General features: G+C 39.2%; 1 protein-coding gene across 2 annotated transcripts in view; it reads left to right on the top strand.

Annotated features, from left to right (window-relative positions):
* Window positions 1–15,995, top strand: part of PDE1C (phosphodiesterase 1C) — a 521,098-nt gene that overhangs the window by 455,846 nt on the left and 49,257 nt on the right. For both annotated transcript variants that reach the window (XM_077775344.1, XM_077775345.1), the window contains 2 exons: window positions 5,582–5,812; window positions 12,317–12,394. In XM_077775344.1, coding sequence (XP_077631470.1) covers window positions 5,582–5,812; window positions 12,317–12,394 — 309 coding nt within the window. The remainder of the gene's footprint in view (window positions 1–5,581; window positions 5,813–12,316; window positions 12,395–15,995) is intronic.

Below are 15,995 nucleotides of genomic sequence, written 5' to 3' on the forward strand. Positions count from 1 at the left end.
GGATAAGTTTCTAGGTGTGGAATTTCCTCTGTCAAAGTAGATGAAAACCTGTAAGGCTGTTGACGTATATTATCAAATTTCTCTTTGGAAAGTTTTTTTTAACTAATATTATCTTCCAGTAGAAGTGGGAGGTATCTCCCTATATCTCCCCTTCATTTTTTCCATTAAGATGTTTATATTTTTATTGTTGATTCATAATAAATTTTATATATTAAGGATGATAATTCATCAGTTGACAAAATATCTTGCAACTTCTGCCCTGCACTAGTTTGTCATATGCCTTTTTATGTTGTTTTTTGATAAGCATAGTCACTATCTCTCAACGTATGATATTATTACAATATTATGCAGTAGGACTATATTTCCTATGCTATAGCTTTTATCTCCATTACTTATTTATTTGTAACTAGAAGTCTGTACCTTTTAATCCCCTTTATCAATTTATTCCTTCTCTCTACCCACCAGCTAGCTTTATATGTGGTCTTTTAAAATGTATACTATTTTTATTTTATCAGAGATTACCTTTACATTTTTATTGATCTACGTGTCTATCAATGTAAATATGAAATGGTATGGCTGAGCCTGCGTGGCTCAATCTGTTAAAGTGTGCAACTTTGGCTCAGGTCATGATCTTACAGTTCGTGGGTTTGAGCCCCACATCAGAATCTGTGCTGACAGCTCAGAGCCTGGAGCGTGTTTCAGATTCTGTGTCTCCCTCTCTCACTCTGCTTCTCCCCCACTTGCACTTTGTCTCTCTCTCTCAAAAATAAATACAACATTTTAAAAAATTAAATTAAGACGTGGTATATAATGACACTCCTTTGCAAATGCTGAGTTACTGAATTTTTATTTATTTCCTCCATAATCACTCAGTTTTTGTTGAAATACTATGAGCTTTTTAATCTAGATGATTATAAGTGAATTGTTATTTTATAATTAACCTTTAATATTTGTAATATTTGCATCAAGTTTTATATGTATTATAACAATTATTTCCATTTAACACTAAGATTTACTAGTTTTATTGCACATCATTAATATATTTTCCTCATTCTTGAGTTTCTAATATTGATTGAAATTTTCTATCAGTTGGAGCACTTTTTTTTAAATGTTTTTATTTATTTTTGAGAGAGACATAGAGACAGCGTGAGCAGGTGAGGGTCAGAGAGAGAGGGAGACACAGAATTCAAAGACAGGCTTCAGGCTCTGAGCTAGCTGTCAGCACAGAGCCTGACACGGGGCTCGAACCCACGAACCGTGAGATCATGACCTGAGCCGAAGTCGGACGCTTAACCTACTGAGCCACCCAGGCACCCCCGTTGGAACACTTTTTGGCTTCAGTTTTTAGAAGGATCCTTTGTGAACACCTTCTGAGTCCTTAAATAGCTGGAAATATTTTTCTGTTGTTTCTGTGTATAACTAAGAGCTAACTATTCAAAATTCATATAGTATTTTGGTTGTTTGTTTTTCATTTTCTCTCCTTTTCTTTCTCTCTCTCTGTAGGTAGGTTAAGTAGACAATTCAGAAAATTATACCAAAGGATAACTAGTCCAATACCATTTTTAACCAAGAGACTACACACCATTATTCCAGAAAGGGAAGTGAAATGAAATCAATGTAGTTCTCCCAGAATGCATAGACATGCTGTGCGGGATAGAGCCAGGTCTCAGGAGGAGCGAGCTTTGTGGATCATGAGGGCCCTGCTCTGCTTTGCTCTACCTCATCTCATTAGCCACTCATCTGGGCCATTTTCATAATGAGTCACATCACCACATAGAGTCTGAAATGGGAAGCAAAGGGAGATACATTTGAACTATGACATTTGCTTCCTACTAGTCTAGAAGCCTATGAGTGCCACAGATGCTAAATCTAAGTCCTGACAAGTTAATTCTCTTTATATTATCTTTGGAACCTTATAACACAAATTACTTATGCGCCAGCCTACTGTTTCTCTTTGTAGGAAAGGTTTATGTATCTCATATATCTGAAAATATACAAGAATCTGTTTACAGAGGCACAAACATACCTTCTGCTGATTTTTTTCTTATTTACATGTTGGCCTGTTTTTGCCTACTTAGTTTGAGTAGTATCACTGAGTGCTGATGGCTGATTACACTAATTTCAGGTATTTCACAGACTCATGGAGAGACAGAGCAGAGTAGTGACGTGGAAGAACATCGCAGAGCCACGGGCTGGAACTCAACTGCCACAGGGACAGGAGTCATACAGTAGGGCAGGCTCCCCTGGGATCTGACTGTGGTGTCATAGAGCTCCCATTCATTAATCCAAACATGAATTGACTGCTGTCAGCTGTAGTTGAGCAAAAACAGACTTGTTTCTGAAAGTACGTTCCCCCAGTTTTTATTTTTTATTGCTAGATTTCCATAGAAAATTATTCTGACTCAGTTGTCAAATAAATTTTTCTTGCTCAAATATTTTGTGCTCTTCTGTAGCAAACCAGAATTTAACACCTTCAGTTTTTATTGGTTACTTTTAACTTGTGGATATTTTGAAATTTTTTTAATGTTTTATTTATTTCTGAAAGAGAGAGAAAGAGAGACAGCATGAGCAGGGGAGGGTCAGAGAGAAAGAGGGAGATACAGAATCTGAAATAGGCTCCAGACTCTGAGCTAGCTGTCAGCACAGAGGCCGATGCGGCACTCGAACCCATGAACCGTGAGATCATGACCTGAGCTGAAGTTGGATGCTTAACTGACTGAGCCCACCCAGGTGCCCATAATTTGTGGATATTTTGAACATGGAAAGCTTGCCACAGATTCTGTGAGGGGACCATAAATGCGACTACCCAAATGCGAATGGATTCTCCTCCCCCTCACTTTTCCTCTTTATATAGTAAGTACAGTCATCTTTTTTTACCCACCTCTATTAGTGGTTAAGGAAACCAACACTTGTCAAATGGCTAACTCTTTCAAGATAGGACTTTAGAGTTTGTATGCTTTCTGTATTTTACACAGGTCTTGATTACAGATGATGGAATGTATACAAGTCAGGTTCATTGGCAGATAGGGTGAATCACACCCATTGTGTACATTTTCACTTAGTTAGCAAATATTGCGTGAGCATCTTCTATGTGCCAGGCGCTGGGAATTCAGTCATGGAGCTGATATTTGACCTCTGTCTCTCGGTCACTATGCAAGGGTGAGAGGAAGTCTGAGTGAACATTCCAGGGGGCCTCCTGTGATCCTGTAGTCCACTGAGAATGACTTTTCACCATTTTCTGCAAGGGCATCCTCTCACTCTTTAGTTATACCTTCTGGTAGATGTCAGAAGACATATCATACTCTACATGCGCATAATTATGTTATTTTGTAAAGAAATCTCTCCTTGCCTTTTCATTGTAAAGTATAAATGCATCCTCTTGGGAAGTAGAATGTCAGGAAATAGTGAACGGCAAACATTTAAAATTTAAATCAGTGCTCGTCATTGCTGATTGCATGTTAGAATCATCTGGAGAGCATTTAAAATACCTTATTCTTGCCCCCTCTCCCTCCAGAATATGCTTTTATTTGTCTGAGGTGAGACCAGGCCATTGAGCTGGATAGATGGATAGATGAATCAATGAAAAGATTAATGAAGACTTCATAATGTTATTAAGGAGGACATTTGAACCAGGCAAATGTAGGGGCAGGAAAAGCCAAATGAAGCCAAAGATCATAGACATCCACAAAATACAGTGCCATAGAGCTCCGTGGACATGTGAACCTGGATCAGATTTGGGCTTTGTGCTCTTAACCAGCTAAAACAGGGGGAAATAAACATTCTGGTGTCCATTAGATTAAAAACAAACTTGTTGTCTGTGAAACCTAGTTTTTTCAGGATCAATACTAACCAAGGGAAATCAAGAGGACCCCCGATAACAATGAGGTGTGGGATATTTTTAACACATCTAGAGTTAAAAAACTAAATAATGTTTTGTATAATGGATGGCACAATCTGGAAGGCCTTTTGAGTCAATTGAATGCTAAATGGGGTGATTGGTCTCTGTTAGGTGTGTGTTACTTCCTACAACCCACACCACTCCATTGCCTCCAAGGCCCCACATGATCTCAACTCTGCATGTCCTTCCTTGGTCATTTGCCTACATCATCTGTCGCTAAACTCTTCTAAATTTGTGTTAGCCATACTGATAACTCCATATCCCTTGACATTCTACACTTGTTCCTACCTCATGGCCTTGACATTTTTAATTTCCTCTGCCTCGTATGCTGTTTCCCCTAATTATTGCATGGCCAGCAATTCATCATTAAGAATTTGGTCATATAGCACTTTCTTTACCTCCTGATCCGATGTCACCTCCCCCCCTTATGTTTATCATGTTCCATCATACTACTTTGCTTTATTGTTTTTGTAAAACCCTTTTTACCACCTGAAATGATCTTAGTGACTTGTTTACCTAATTATGATCTTTTCTATTCCATAATTCTTGCTTTCTGCTACGTTTCCAGTGCTTAAATTGGTGCTTGACACTGTAGTTGCTCAATAATATTAGTCAAATGAACCAACCAGGCTTTTCATGAATATTTGACCATATGCAATTATGCTATGTTTTTGATGAAACATAGAGCCAGACCCTTTCATAGGAAACAGAATTGGAAATAAGGCTGACATCTCTCATCAGAGGGGAAGATACAGACCAGGGGACCTGGACAAACTAAAGGCCACCTCTAAACTTGTGGACAGTTTGAAGACCATGTTTTTTATAAGGCCTAATTATCCCTTTCCTACCTTTAAATTCACAAACAGTGGCCTGAAGCAGTATTATTCTAGTGGCAATTATTTTTCCTATCTTTCCATTTTGTAATCAGTTGTTTACGTTTAAACTCTAGATCCTAAACAGGTCTATATGAAACTCCAATTTTTATAGTGTCCGCAGGAGAGTTTTGTAGTATCCCTGAGCCTTGACTTCACTTCCATAAAATATGGTTTTAGTAATAGTAACTACTGCCTAAAGGTGTTTTGAGAATGTACAGAAGTACTCCTTGAAAAGCACTTAGCACCGGGCGCCTGGGTGGCTCAGTAGGTTACGTGTCTGACTTACGTGTCTGTCGGCTCAGGTCATGATCTCTTGGTTCATGGATTCAAGTCCCGCATCAGGCTGACAGCTCAGAACCTGCTTCCAATTTTGTGTCTCCCCCATCTCTATCCCTCCCCCACTTGCCTGCATGTGCTCTCTCTCTTTCCCTCAAAAATAAATGTTAAAAAATAAAAAAAAGAAAGAAAAGCACTTAGCATAATACCTGGCACAGAGGACACACTCGAGAAGTCATTGACGAGAATACTGAAAATGCCAATTATAATCTTAGTTTATTAATTATTATCCTTATTACTGTTATTACTTTCTCCAAGCCTCTTCTTCTAACCCACTGAGTTCAGAAATGACATCACCATAAGCCAATTTTATTGGTTTCCTGAATACACACACTAATCTGATGTGAATGAACCAAAAATATACCCCAAACACTCAGTGAAAATGCTTGGTCTTATTCAAAGAGGCAATTTTCCTAATAGTGTGACCTCTTTTTATCTGTTCTGTGCCTTTCCTGACTTGTCATGGGTGCAGAAGAGAAGGCCAAGAAGGAGGCAGAGGAAAAAGCTCGCCTGGCCGCAGAGGAGAAGCAAAAGGAAATGGAAGCGAAAAGCCAGGCTGAAGAAGGCGTGGTTGGCAAAGCTGAGAAAAAGACATCTGGGGAAGCTAAGAATCAAGTCAGTGGAACTCGCACAAACAAAAGCGACAACCCTCGTGGGAAAAATTCCAAAGCTGAGAAGTCCTCAGGAGAAAAACAACAGAATGGTGAGTACAGTTTCACTGGCGAATGGCCCTTTTCACGATGCTGATGACCTGATGCATGGACACTGGCAAAGAACCACATCTATGAGGATAGCTCTCACAACAGGGCCTCTGTGGTCTTCCAGCTGCCGCTGATCACACCTCCCTGGGCTGTGGGCCCCATTAGGATCCCATCAGAAGCATCCAGAGGCTTGCTCAGGCCATTTTCTGGGGAGATTTATACCTTTCAGGCCTTTCCCTGCTGTTCTGGAGACTCTGGCCAGGGCCTGCCTCTCCACTGGGGAAATACCTATTAGCATCCCAGCACATTCCTGAGGGCTTATTGCCCAAATGGGTGGACTGGAACGTCAGTCTTCCATACGTACTGTCCCTGTAGTAGGCAGGGCTTGGGCTCAGGTCTGTCCGGGATCTGTCCCTATAGTATATGGCTGAATATCTATAGGTGAGAAAGTATATACATTAGGGTGACCACTGTGCGTGGGACTGAGGGGTTTCCTGGCATGGAGAGCTTTAGGTTTTAAAACCAGAAAAGTACCAGGATGATCTGGTCACTTCCTTGTGCATACTGTTGATGATTTCTTAATATTTAAGGCAACTGATATTTATTGGCTAGTAATTATGTGCTAAGCGCTGTGCTTGGCACTGAGAATTTAGAAATGGAAAAGCCACAGGAAGGCCACAGTCTCATAGGGGATATGAACATCCTCAGAAATGATTCTGAGCATGGCTGATAAAATGCACAAGGATCATGTCAAAAAAAGACATTAGCCTTGTTGCATCTGGGGATTGTGGAATGGAGAAATGTCAAAGAAAGCTTTAAGAGGTGGTGATGCCTGAGCTTTGCTTTAAATGCTGAAGTTTGCTGGTCAGATGGGAGACAGGGACTTCTTAGACAGAGGGAACAAGATGAGGTAGGGCACAAGGGCGTGGAGTTTGTTACCTTGTACAGGAAAGAGCAGGAAGCTCAGAGTCTCTGGAGCTTTTGTGGCAAGCTGGGTTTGCAGTCAGACAGACCTGGATTCATGTTACAGCTGTGCCTCTCACTTCTCAGTGGCCATGGCCAGGTTACTTAACCTTCCACTATCTCTGTAAAATGTGTATAATAATACCTGCTCACAGCAAGGGCCACTTGTGAGCTTCCAATAATGATAATGATACCAAAAGCAATGACGACATTAGAACAAACTAGCATTTATTGACTATACACCAGATGCTGGGTTTTTTTTTAATGTTTATTTATTTTTGAGAGAGAAAGGGAGCATGTGTGTGCACAAGCAGGGAAGGGGCAGAGAAAGAGACATAGAATTTGAAGCAGGCTCCAGGCTCTGAGCTGTCAGCACAGAACCCAACACAGGGCTCGAACCCATGAGCCACGAGATCATGACCTGAGCCAAAGTTGGACACTTCACTGACGATTCACCTAGTTGCCCCTACATCAGATGCTATTTTAAGTCCTCTCTTTAGGCATTTATTCTCTTCTGCTTCCTAGGGCTGCACGGTAGCTATTATGTATGCTCCATAGCCTGAGTAAACAAGAAATATATAGAAAGACGCTTAGCATGACACTCTCCAATTATTCTTTTTTTTTTTTTTAATATTTTTTATTTATTTCTAGGAGAGAAAGAGAAAGACACAGCATGAGCAGGGGAGGGTCAGAGAGAGAGGGAGTCACAGACTGAAACAGGCTCCAGGCTCTGAGCTGGCAGTCAGCACAGAGCCCGATGCAGGGCTTGAACCCACGAACCACGAGATCATGACCTAAGCGAAAGTCGGACGCTTAACCGACTAAGCCACCCAGGCGCCCTCCAATTATTCTTATAATGAACATATATAACATGTAGAATCAGAAAACATATTTTAATACATGTGATAATGCTAATAGCTCATATCATGTTCCAAGAACTTTATGGAAGTTCCCTCAGGTGACCTCATGGCCACCGTAGGAGGTAGAGAAGACCTTCAGCCACTTGTCCAGACCCTCAGCAGCTGGTTCTAGAGACTGCTCATAGCTCATTTGTTTTGTTTTCAAGTGCATCATGGTCCAGGAAGTATGTTCAGCTTTCAGAATTTATGATATACCTATTGTAGTTTTACAGGGCAGTACAAAAGACAAACTTCTCATCCCCTCCTGATGTCAGAATCAACTAAGAGAGAGACACCAGAATCAAAAAGTCAGGGATCAAAATATTAGCTCTACTGCAATTAGAATTGAATTGGAAAATGTGGACTTGGCCTGCTGAGCACATGGGCTGCTACTTCACAGATCTGCCCTGAGCTGAACTTAGCCAACCAGACACTGGAGAAACAAGTGGGACTAGGGGCCTCCACACGTCCCCCCTCCCCCCACTCGCCACGACCCCAGCAAGCTGCTGTGGAGTGAGTGAAAAGGTGTGTGTTTTGTGGAAAACACATCTCAAAGGGAGTTGGGAACTAGAGAAATGGGCGGATGAGCTGAGCTTTACATTCTCAAACTTCTTCTAGATGAGTCTCTCCTTCTCTAGATGAGAAGGTAAGCGCTCTTGAGAAAGGAAAGATATATTTCTTCCCTATTTTTTTATTTTAGGAAAGTGGGTAAAAAATGTCTTTCCCTTAATAAACGTAATCATTGTACTAGTTCTAACATTTATCGAATGCTTAATATCTGCCAGACATTGTACATGAGATTTTATCTACATTAAATCATTTTAAAATGCTAAAACTCTATGAGGTAGACACCTCATTCCCACTTTACAGATGAGGAAACTGAAACTCGGAGAGGTTACATCACTTTCTTAAGGTCAAGCAACCACTAGGTAGAGACTGCAAGTCAAATGCAGGTCCAAGTCCAAATTTTATATTTCATAATCGGCATAATCCCTACTATTTGTAAGTTTTGGCACTACTGGGGAGAATAGGAAATCGGAGAAATATTGAGGCTCAGTGGAGGTCCGCAGGAAGTTTATGATCTATTTATTCCAGGGATTAGTGCACTTTTTCCCTAAAGGACTAGATAGTAAATACTGTAGGCTTTGGGAGCCATACTGTCCCTGTTACAACTTCTTTTTTTTTAAATTTTTTATTATAGTTTATTGTCAAGTCAGCCCCTGTTATAACTGCTTAACACTCCTGTTGTGGTGCAAGCAGCCACAGATAACATATAAACAAACGAGCATGGCTGTATTCCAATAAAACTTTATTTATGAAAATTCAAGTTCCAATTGTATACAACTTTCAAACATCATTAAATATTCTCCCCTTTTTTCAACCATTTCATAATATAAAACCTATTCTTAGTTTGCAGGCCATGTAAGACCAGGTACTGGGGCCGTGTTTGGCCCATGAGTCATGATTTGCCAATCCCTGGTCTGGGCAGGGAGAGAAACCAGTGCACATAAACACGCCAGTCATAGAAATGGTTATAAATTTTATGAGATGGGTATAAACAAATACCCAGAGAAGGCAGAGGGGGCAGTAATTTATTTTGAAGACCATAAGAGGGAGAACCTGAAAGAAACAAACAGGAGCCCAAATTTTCAACTAGGCTGGGTTGATTTCAGACCTGTGTCTATTTCCCAAAGTAATCAGCAGTCTACCATTTCCCTTAAAAATTAAGTATTAAATAAGAGATGGGAAAAGAAGTCAATTTTGAGCAATAATAAGAAAGGCTAATGGTGGTTTGAGACTATGTTACAGCAGCCTAATTAAAATGATTTATAACTGCGCAGAAAGGCTCTTTTGTTTCCCCTGTTTATTGAATAACAGCTCACATCAGCCATTACTCCGTATGCAACCCATGGGAAATTACCTAATGGATTATGTTCAAGGAACATCATCAAACAAACATGTGTCACTTTCCCAGCACCCTTCTTTGTGGTCGCCCAAGATACCTCCAGGATAGAATTGAAGCACATTGGTTAAGTAGGGTTCTGGAAGTGTGGTTCTCTTCAGCAACTATGAGATCTCCTAAGCTTTGGTCTCCATCAAATCACTTCCTCTGTCAGCCTCCCCAGCCCTGACTGAGGAGAAGGCAGGCTGCCATGGGCTTCTGGCTAGAATCCAGAAAATTGAACCTCTCCTGCTGGAAGACATCCTGGTCTTGCTGCAGCTGTACTTAAATTTCTAGTCTAGGGAACCCCTGAAGGCATAAAGAATTGTGCATTGGGGATGTGAAGGCTCATTTGGGAAAGGGAGATCACTTTTCTACAGGGAATGAGTTTGACCACAGGGCTTAAGATCCTTGACTCTATCTCTGGCATCCTTAAAACAGGAAGAAGCCAGTATTTGAACTGTTTCATGGGACCTCCAAAGGAATCCTCTGTTTGGCCATTAATGGTGGTAAATAGCGATGACCATTTCCTTCACTTGAACTCCTCCTGTTTACACTGTGGCTAGAGTTGACCCCTTTTCCTGCAATCTCTTCAGCCAATTCATCCCATTCAAAGGAAACTTGGAGAATTTATTGACTCCCAACTTAACAGGATTTGTTGAACCCCACTGAAAATACTTACATCGTTGAATATATCACAGCGCAAAATGGTCTTAAGTTATCCTTAGGTAATAATTCCTACAGACCAAGACATTTAGAAATGGCAACAGTGAACAGAAGCCTGAAATAAAAAACTTAAGCTTCATAGGGAAGTTGCAAAATACAGTAATTGAGAGCTTAGCCTCTAGAATCAGACCCAACTGTGTATACTGTGGTAAATTACTTTATCCATGCCCTAAGTTCCAAAGCCATTAAATAGAGATGATAATATGAGTTTCATGTCAATTCTTCACAAGTCGGTTTAAACAAAATCACTTTGTAGATATCAATTGGCCATTTATGCAAAAACTGTTAGTCAAATGGCTTAAACCAGATCCACAGTAGGCAACAGGAGCAGTTGCGCTGCCAGAAGGAGACACACATGCAAAGTTATGGGCAGAGGTGGGGCCAGGGTGGTGTGTGAGACACAGGCAGGCAGGCAGTGCACGGTGTTCCGCAAAGCTGGACCCACCGGTATATGACAGAGTGACTGCAGGGAAGTCAGAAGGAAACTCAAACTTGGAAAACATCTTCAATCATTTGATGAGTTTGTTATTCTTCAGATTGATCCCTTGGTGAATTAATCTTTGATGAGTTTATTCACTTTCAATAGTAGTACCTTCATAATGGGGTTGTTAAAGGAATTTATGTGAATGAAATGATGCATGCAAAGCATTTAGCACACTGCCTGGCACAAAGAGAGCAAAAAAAAGATAGGACCCTGCTCACTCCTTCCTGGTTGCAATTATTCTTAGGGTCTTTTTGCTTCTGTAGGTACCAGTATTTTTGTTGTAATGTATCCTGGGTTTTATGCAGGCGACAAAAGAAAGATGCCGTCAGTGAGACTGTAAGATAAATTTCCAAAACTTGAGAATAAGGCTGGGGGAAAGAGTGCCATGTCCTTTCAATGTCACACTGGCATACTGTTGAACATACATACCCAGGGATTAGTTAATTATCTTAACCAGGGGTCAGCAGACTTTTTCTGTGTAGGCCCAGCCGGTAACTATTCCTGGTTTTGCGTGTGTCTGTTGCAACTGTGCAGCTTCTACCACTATAGCATGAAAACAGCTGCAGACAATATGTAACAACTGTTTCCAAAAAAACCTTTATTTCCAGATTGGCCCATGAACTATAGTTTGATGACCCCTGGTTTGGGAGCACATGACTATGTTTAACTTTGTCGTTAGCTATTTGACTCAAGCCTCGGTGCTGTGAAGCTATGTGCTAACTTACAGATTTTTGACTGTTAGAGGAGATAACCCGCCAAAGGTTATGATTTGATTGTAGGACATAACCAGTTTTGTTCCCAACATGGCCATCTTATTTTAACAGTTTTCTAAAGTGCCTATACATTCCCATTTTCTTAAATGCCCTTTGTCACCGTCCTCACTATCTCTCCGGTTCCTTCATAAATGAATTAAGTAAGTTTTTGACACATGTTTATTCTACATTTGTTTTCATAGTGTTTTTTTAACATTTGCAAATTACATTTCAACACACTTATTACTTAGAATACCATTTATAGTTCTGTTTTATAGTAAGAATTGTTATCAAGTGCTGTGCCAGATGATTTATTCAGTACCTTCGATGCATTTGTCCTTATGTTATGTCGATAAAGTAGCTATTATTATCCCCATTTGGCAGATGAGGAAACTGAAGCATATAGAAGTTAAACAGCTATTAGTTGGTATAACTTACCTTTGGCTTAAGTTTTTTTTCACTCCACAGCCTAATAATAATGCCGAAATGCCTTTCTTGGAAAATAAACATTATTGGATTGAGCACAATATAGATTAGCAGGAACTTTGTCTTAATTTCTGTATCATAATCTAATTTTTAAGGCCTAATATGTGGTTATAAAAGATATTGACATTCAGACACGTATGCCCTCGTGACTAAAATTATGCACTTCTTTTTTTTCTTTTTTACCTTGACAAGTTTAAGGATATTTATAACTTACCTTTTAGCTATATACTGTTTGTCATGTTTATTACTTTCAGGTGACTTGAAAGATGGTAAAAATAAGACAGACAGGAAGGATCAATCCAATGTCGGAAGTGATTCAAAGAAAACAGATGGTAAGAGCATAATTTGCATTCTACTTTTCCATAAAATGTGCAATTTAATGCAATTTTGTTAGAATTACACCTAAAATTGTAATCATGGTTGTTAATATATTCTTATATTATACCCTAAAAAAGCACTTCACTACATTTAAAAGGTAGTCTATCCCTTTCTCAATAATATACAGATGATTGTTGTATCTCTTCCTCTCCACCATTCTTTCTCCATCACAAATACATTATATACTCTCTCTCTTTATCACTTCCCATTTTTTCATTTTAACTTTAAAGTTGACTGTGGACTTGATGATTAGAATGGAATACAAGTCTTTGTGAGCTGTGCAGCATAAATGGGAAATATTCCATGTTTCCAGTTTTCATATTTTTTTCTTTTAATGAGGAATTACTAGTTTCAGTGAAAACAGATATCTATTCAGCATTATCCCTATATTGAGAAACCCACCAATTGGAGAACATATATAATGTAGGATGCCGTTTGGTCAACAAGAAGTCTTACAGGCAAGTTTTGGATGGCAATCCCAATCAAACAGGTTAGAATGAACCCACCTTGTGATGTGCTCCATGAACCTTGCTTTTACTTTTCACAAAGAACATTCTACTCTTTCCAAAACCTGAAACTTCAGATTATATTATCCTTCAGACTTTGTACTGTCCTACAGAGAAAACTGTTCTTGCCCTTTATAGAAATCTCCTATTTCACTTGTGACATGGGCTTATTCCTCATGACTCCGTCATACATGTCCATGGTTTTTGTTAGAGACCTGGACTCTCTTTGAATCACACTTCCCTGTACTGGATGCTAACCTGTTCTTTAGTAGTTTGGTTTTAATGTCATTGAAGAACAAGTACTGAGTATTCAGATTGAAATGTAAGAGGAAATTTGAACACAACTCCTCAGACATCTATTTAAAAGGAAGCAACCGCTCTAGCTTTTGTCTCAAAGTCACTGTGACAGTCTTTCTTTACTCATATGTGTGAAATCAGCCTTTTCTTTTAAGCTCATTCAAATAATTCACTCCAGGTGTCTTATCACATGATACCTAGGGAGTGCCCATCTGCAATTTTTCACCAAATTGTTCATGCAAATGGAAACCATGTACTTAATAAAAAACTCTTCTTGAGTGATGTGACTAAGACATGAATTACACAGAGACAAAACAGAATTCAAAACGACTGTCTCTTAATCAGACTCTGTTAATGGGTAAAGTTTGTTGCCAGATATCATTTAACCCAAGTCAAGGTAACACAAGCCAGAAAATATACAGTGGAGGAGAATGGTGTTAGACATAAACCCAGCACCTGGACACCAGACCCATCCTGCATCCACTGATTAGCCCATATGACCTCCTATAGCATAAAAGTGCAGAATAAATGAAGTCTCAAATCTTTACAATGAAGTCTAGTTACATTTTTATATTGAGCTAAAATATCTACTATCATGTCACACAGGCATTGTGAATTAAATTTTATTACCTTCATTAAGACCTTTTATTTTACCTGTGCCCATTATAACTGAAGTGTCCCTAAGTATTTAAAATAATTAAACAGCTTTTTTTAAAGGAGGGTATGAGAAGGAGTGAATAGATACTATGTTCTATTGAACAAATAAATGTAAAACTTGATTGTTTAATGAATGGGATTCTTGAGCCCAAAGGGCAGTGAACAGGGTGCAGTTAGTAAAGAAGAGACATTTTCTCATATCTACCCCTTTTCCCCTTCATAACTCTAACTTTCCACTGCTTCACACAGAGTCTGGTATGTCCATGCACTAGCCAGTTTGTATACAAACTTGGTCATGAACAATTTTGTATTTTAAGTTCATTGATGTGCCTGTATGACATAAGTCATTATCACTGCTTTGGTATCATAAGAATGTAGATTGTTGGGTATTAGTTCCTTGTGCTATCTTAGCCAAAAATCTTTACCAGGACAAAAGCTCTTCTTGGTGGCATGAGTGGAAAAGAAATTAATTGGTCTCATTTATTTCTTCTCTTTGGTCATCAAAACTCTTTGCTTTAGAAAATTTTTTAAATATATGGATCAGTGGGTACATTGACTTTCAAAAGCTATCTATAACAACCAGACACATTTTGAACATTTATTTTTAATAGACCCTATTACATTTGATGACCAGAGGGGTCAATGTAACTATTTTTAATACCTCTACTCCTAATACAACCCCTGGGAACCGGTGGTGACCAGCTCTATCTAATTGTTGAGAAGAAGCATCCAAGCACAATTCAGTGCCCAGTATGATCAAACCCACTGTGGTTTGGAGTTTCAACATTGTACACATTCAGAAAGAAACCTGATGGAAACTGGACCACAGTTGGTTATTCCCAGACTCCTTTGAGCTGAGGCACACACAGAAGGAAGGGGTGTGTGCTGAAAGAGTAAATTACATCCTGGCATAGTGAACCCATTGCAGTTGTACATTATCTCTGTCAGGCTACTGAGGTACTATTTAGTATCCTGCAGCACTAATTTTCAAACTGACTTCAAAGAACGAATGTTCTTTGAAAATACCTTGTTTACTCTTAGGGAGAAATGTACTAACATAAAAGGATCTGGGCCTCTGAGCCAAGAGTCTCTCAGGGCCTAAACTTTACAATGCACTTAAGAGTAGGATGCCAATGAATGAATTATTTTCAGTGTGTTTTTAGTCATGTTTGAAACAGCATAGCTTCTTGGACCTGCCATAATTTTTTATAGTTGCCCAGAAATATGAACTTGCCCTTAACTTTATCTGATTACATTAACAGGGATATAAGAGATAGCCACCACTTGTGTCTCTCAAAAGATTGATTATAATTAGGCCCTACAGGGTTATTTGCCAAGTTCCAGAGAGGGAATTCAGCAGGAATTTCTCCTTCACTGAATGTTGTAGGAATTGAAATGTTTAAAGATGTTCATGAAATTTAAAAATTAATTGTGTAGAGTGAGAAGAGTAGACAAAAGACAATATATGGACCTCTGCTTCTGCCAAAGAGGACTAATAAAAATTAGATTTACCATTTCACCTGAATTAATAATAATAAAAGACAACTTCTATGGAAGAAAAGTTTCAAGATACTGAACATCAAGAAATGAAGGGCAGTGATCTCTAAGAAACAGGAAACAAATGAAATAAGCCCTATGATTGTTCCATAACGCAGCATAAGGAGGGGAAGCCAGGCAGATGTGATGGACTCCTTGAGTTGAAGGGTTGAATAAAGGATCCAGGGAGAGCCATGGTGGCTAAAGTTAATAAGATAAAGTACCAGAAAGGAGAGAGCTGTAGAGATATAGAGCTCCAGAGATTTAAAAAGTGTATATCAAAGTACTGAGGGACCCATACAGATAGGAAGCTACCTGAGATCAGAAAAGAACCATTCAACCTCAGGATGAGAGGAAATGGTCCTGATGTTCATACTTCATATAATGCAAGAAAAGTGCCTATTCCCACTAGTCAGCCTTGAATACCTCATAATTTAAAGGGACTTGGGTAGAATACTCCTAATTGTCTTGTTTTATCAGTGGGGGAGTATTTAACTGTAGGCAAAATGCAACTTTGGTCTCACCTAACAAATCTTGAAAACAAGACATAAAAGAATCA

This window comes from Crocuta crocuta, unplaced genomic scaffold, assembly GCF_008692635.1.
Source record: "Crocuta crocuta isolate KB4526 unplaced genomic scaffold, BGI_CrCroc_1.0 scaffold197, whole genome shotgun sequence".
NCBI lineage: Eukaryota > Metazoa > Chordata > Mammalia > Carnivora > Hyaenidae > Crocuta > Crocuta crocuta.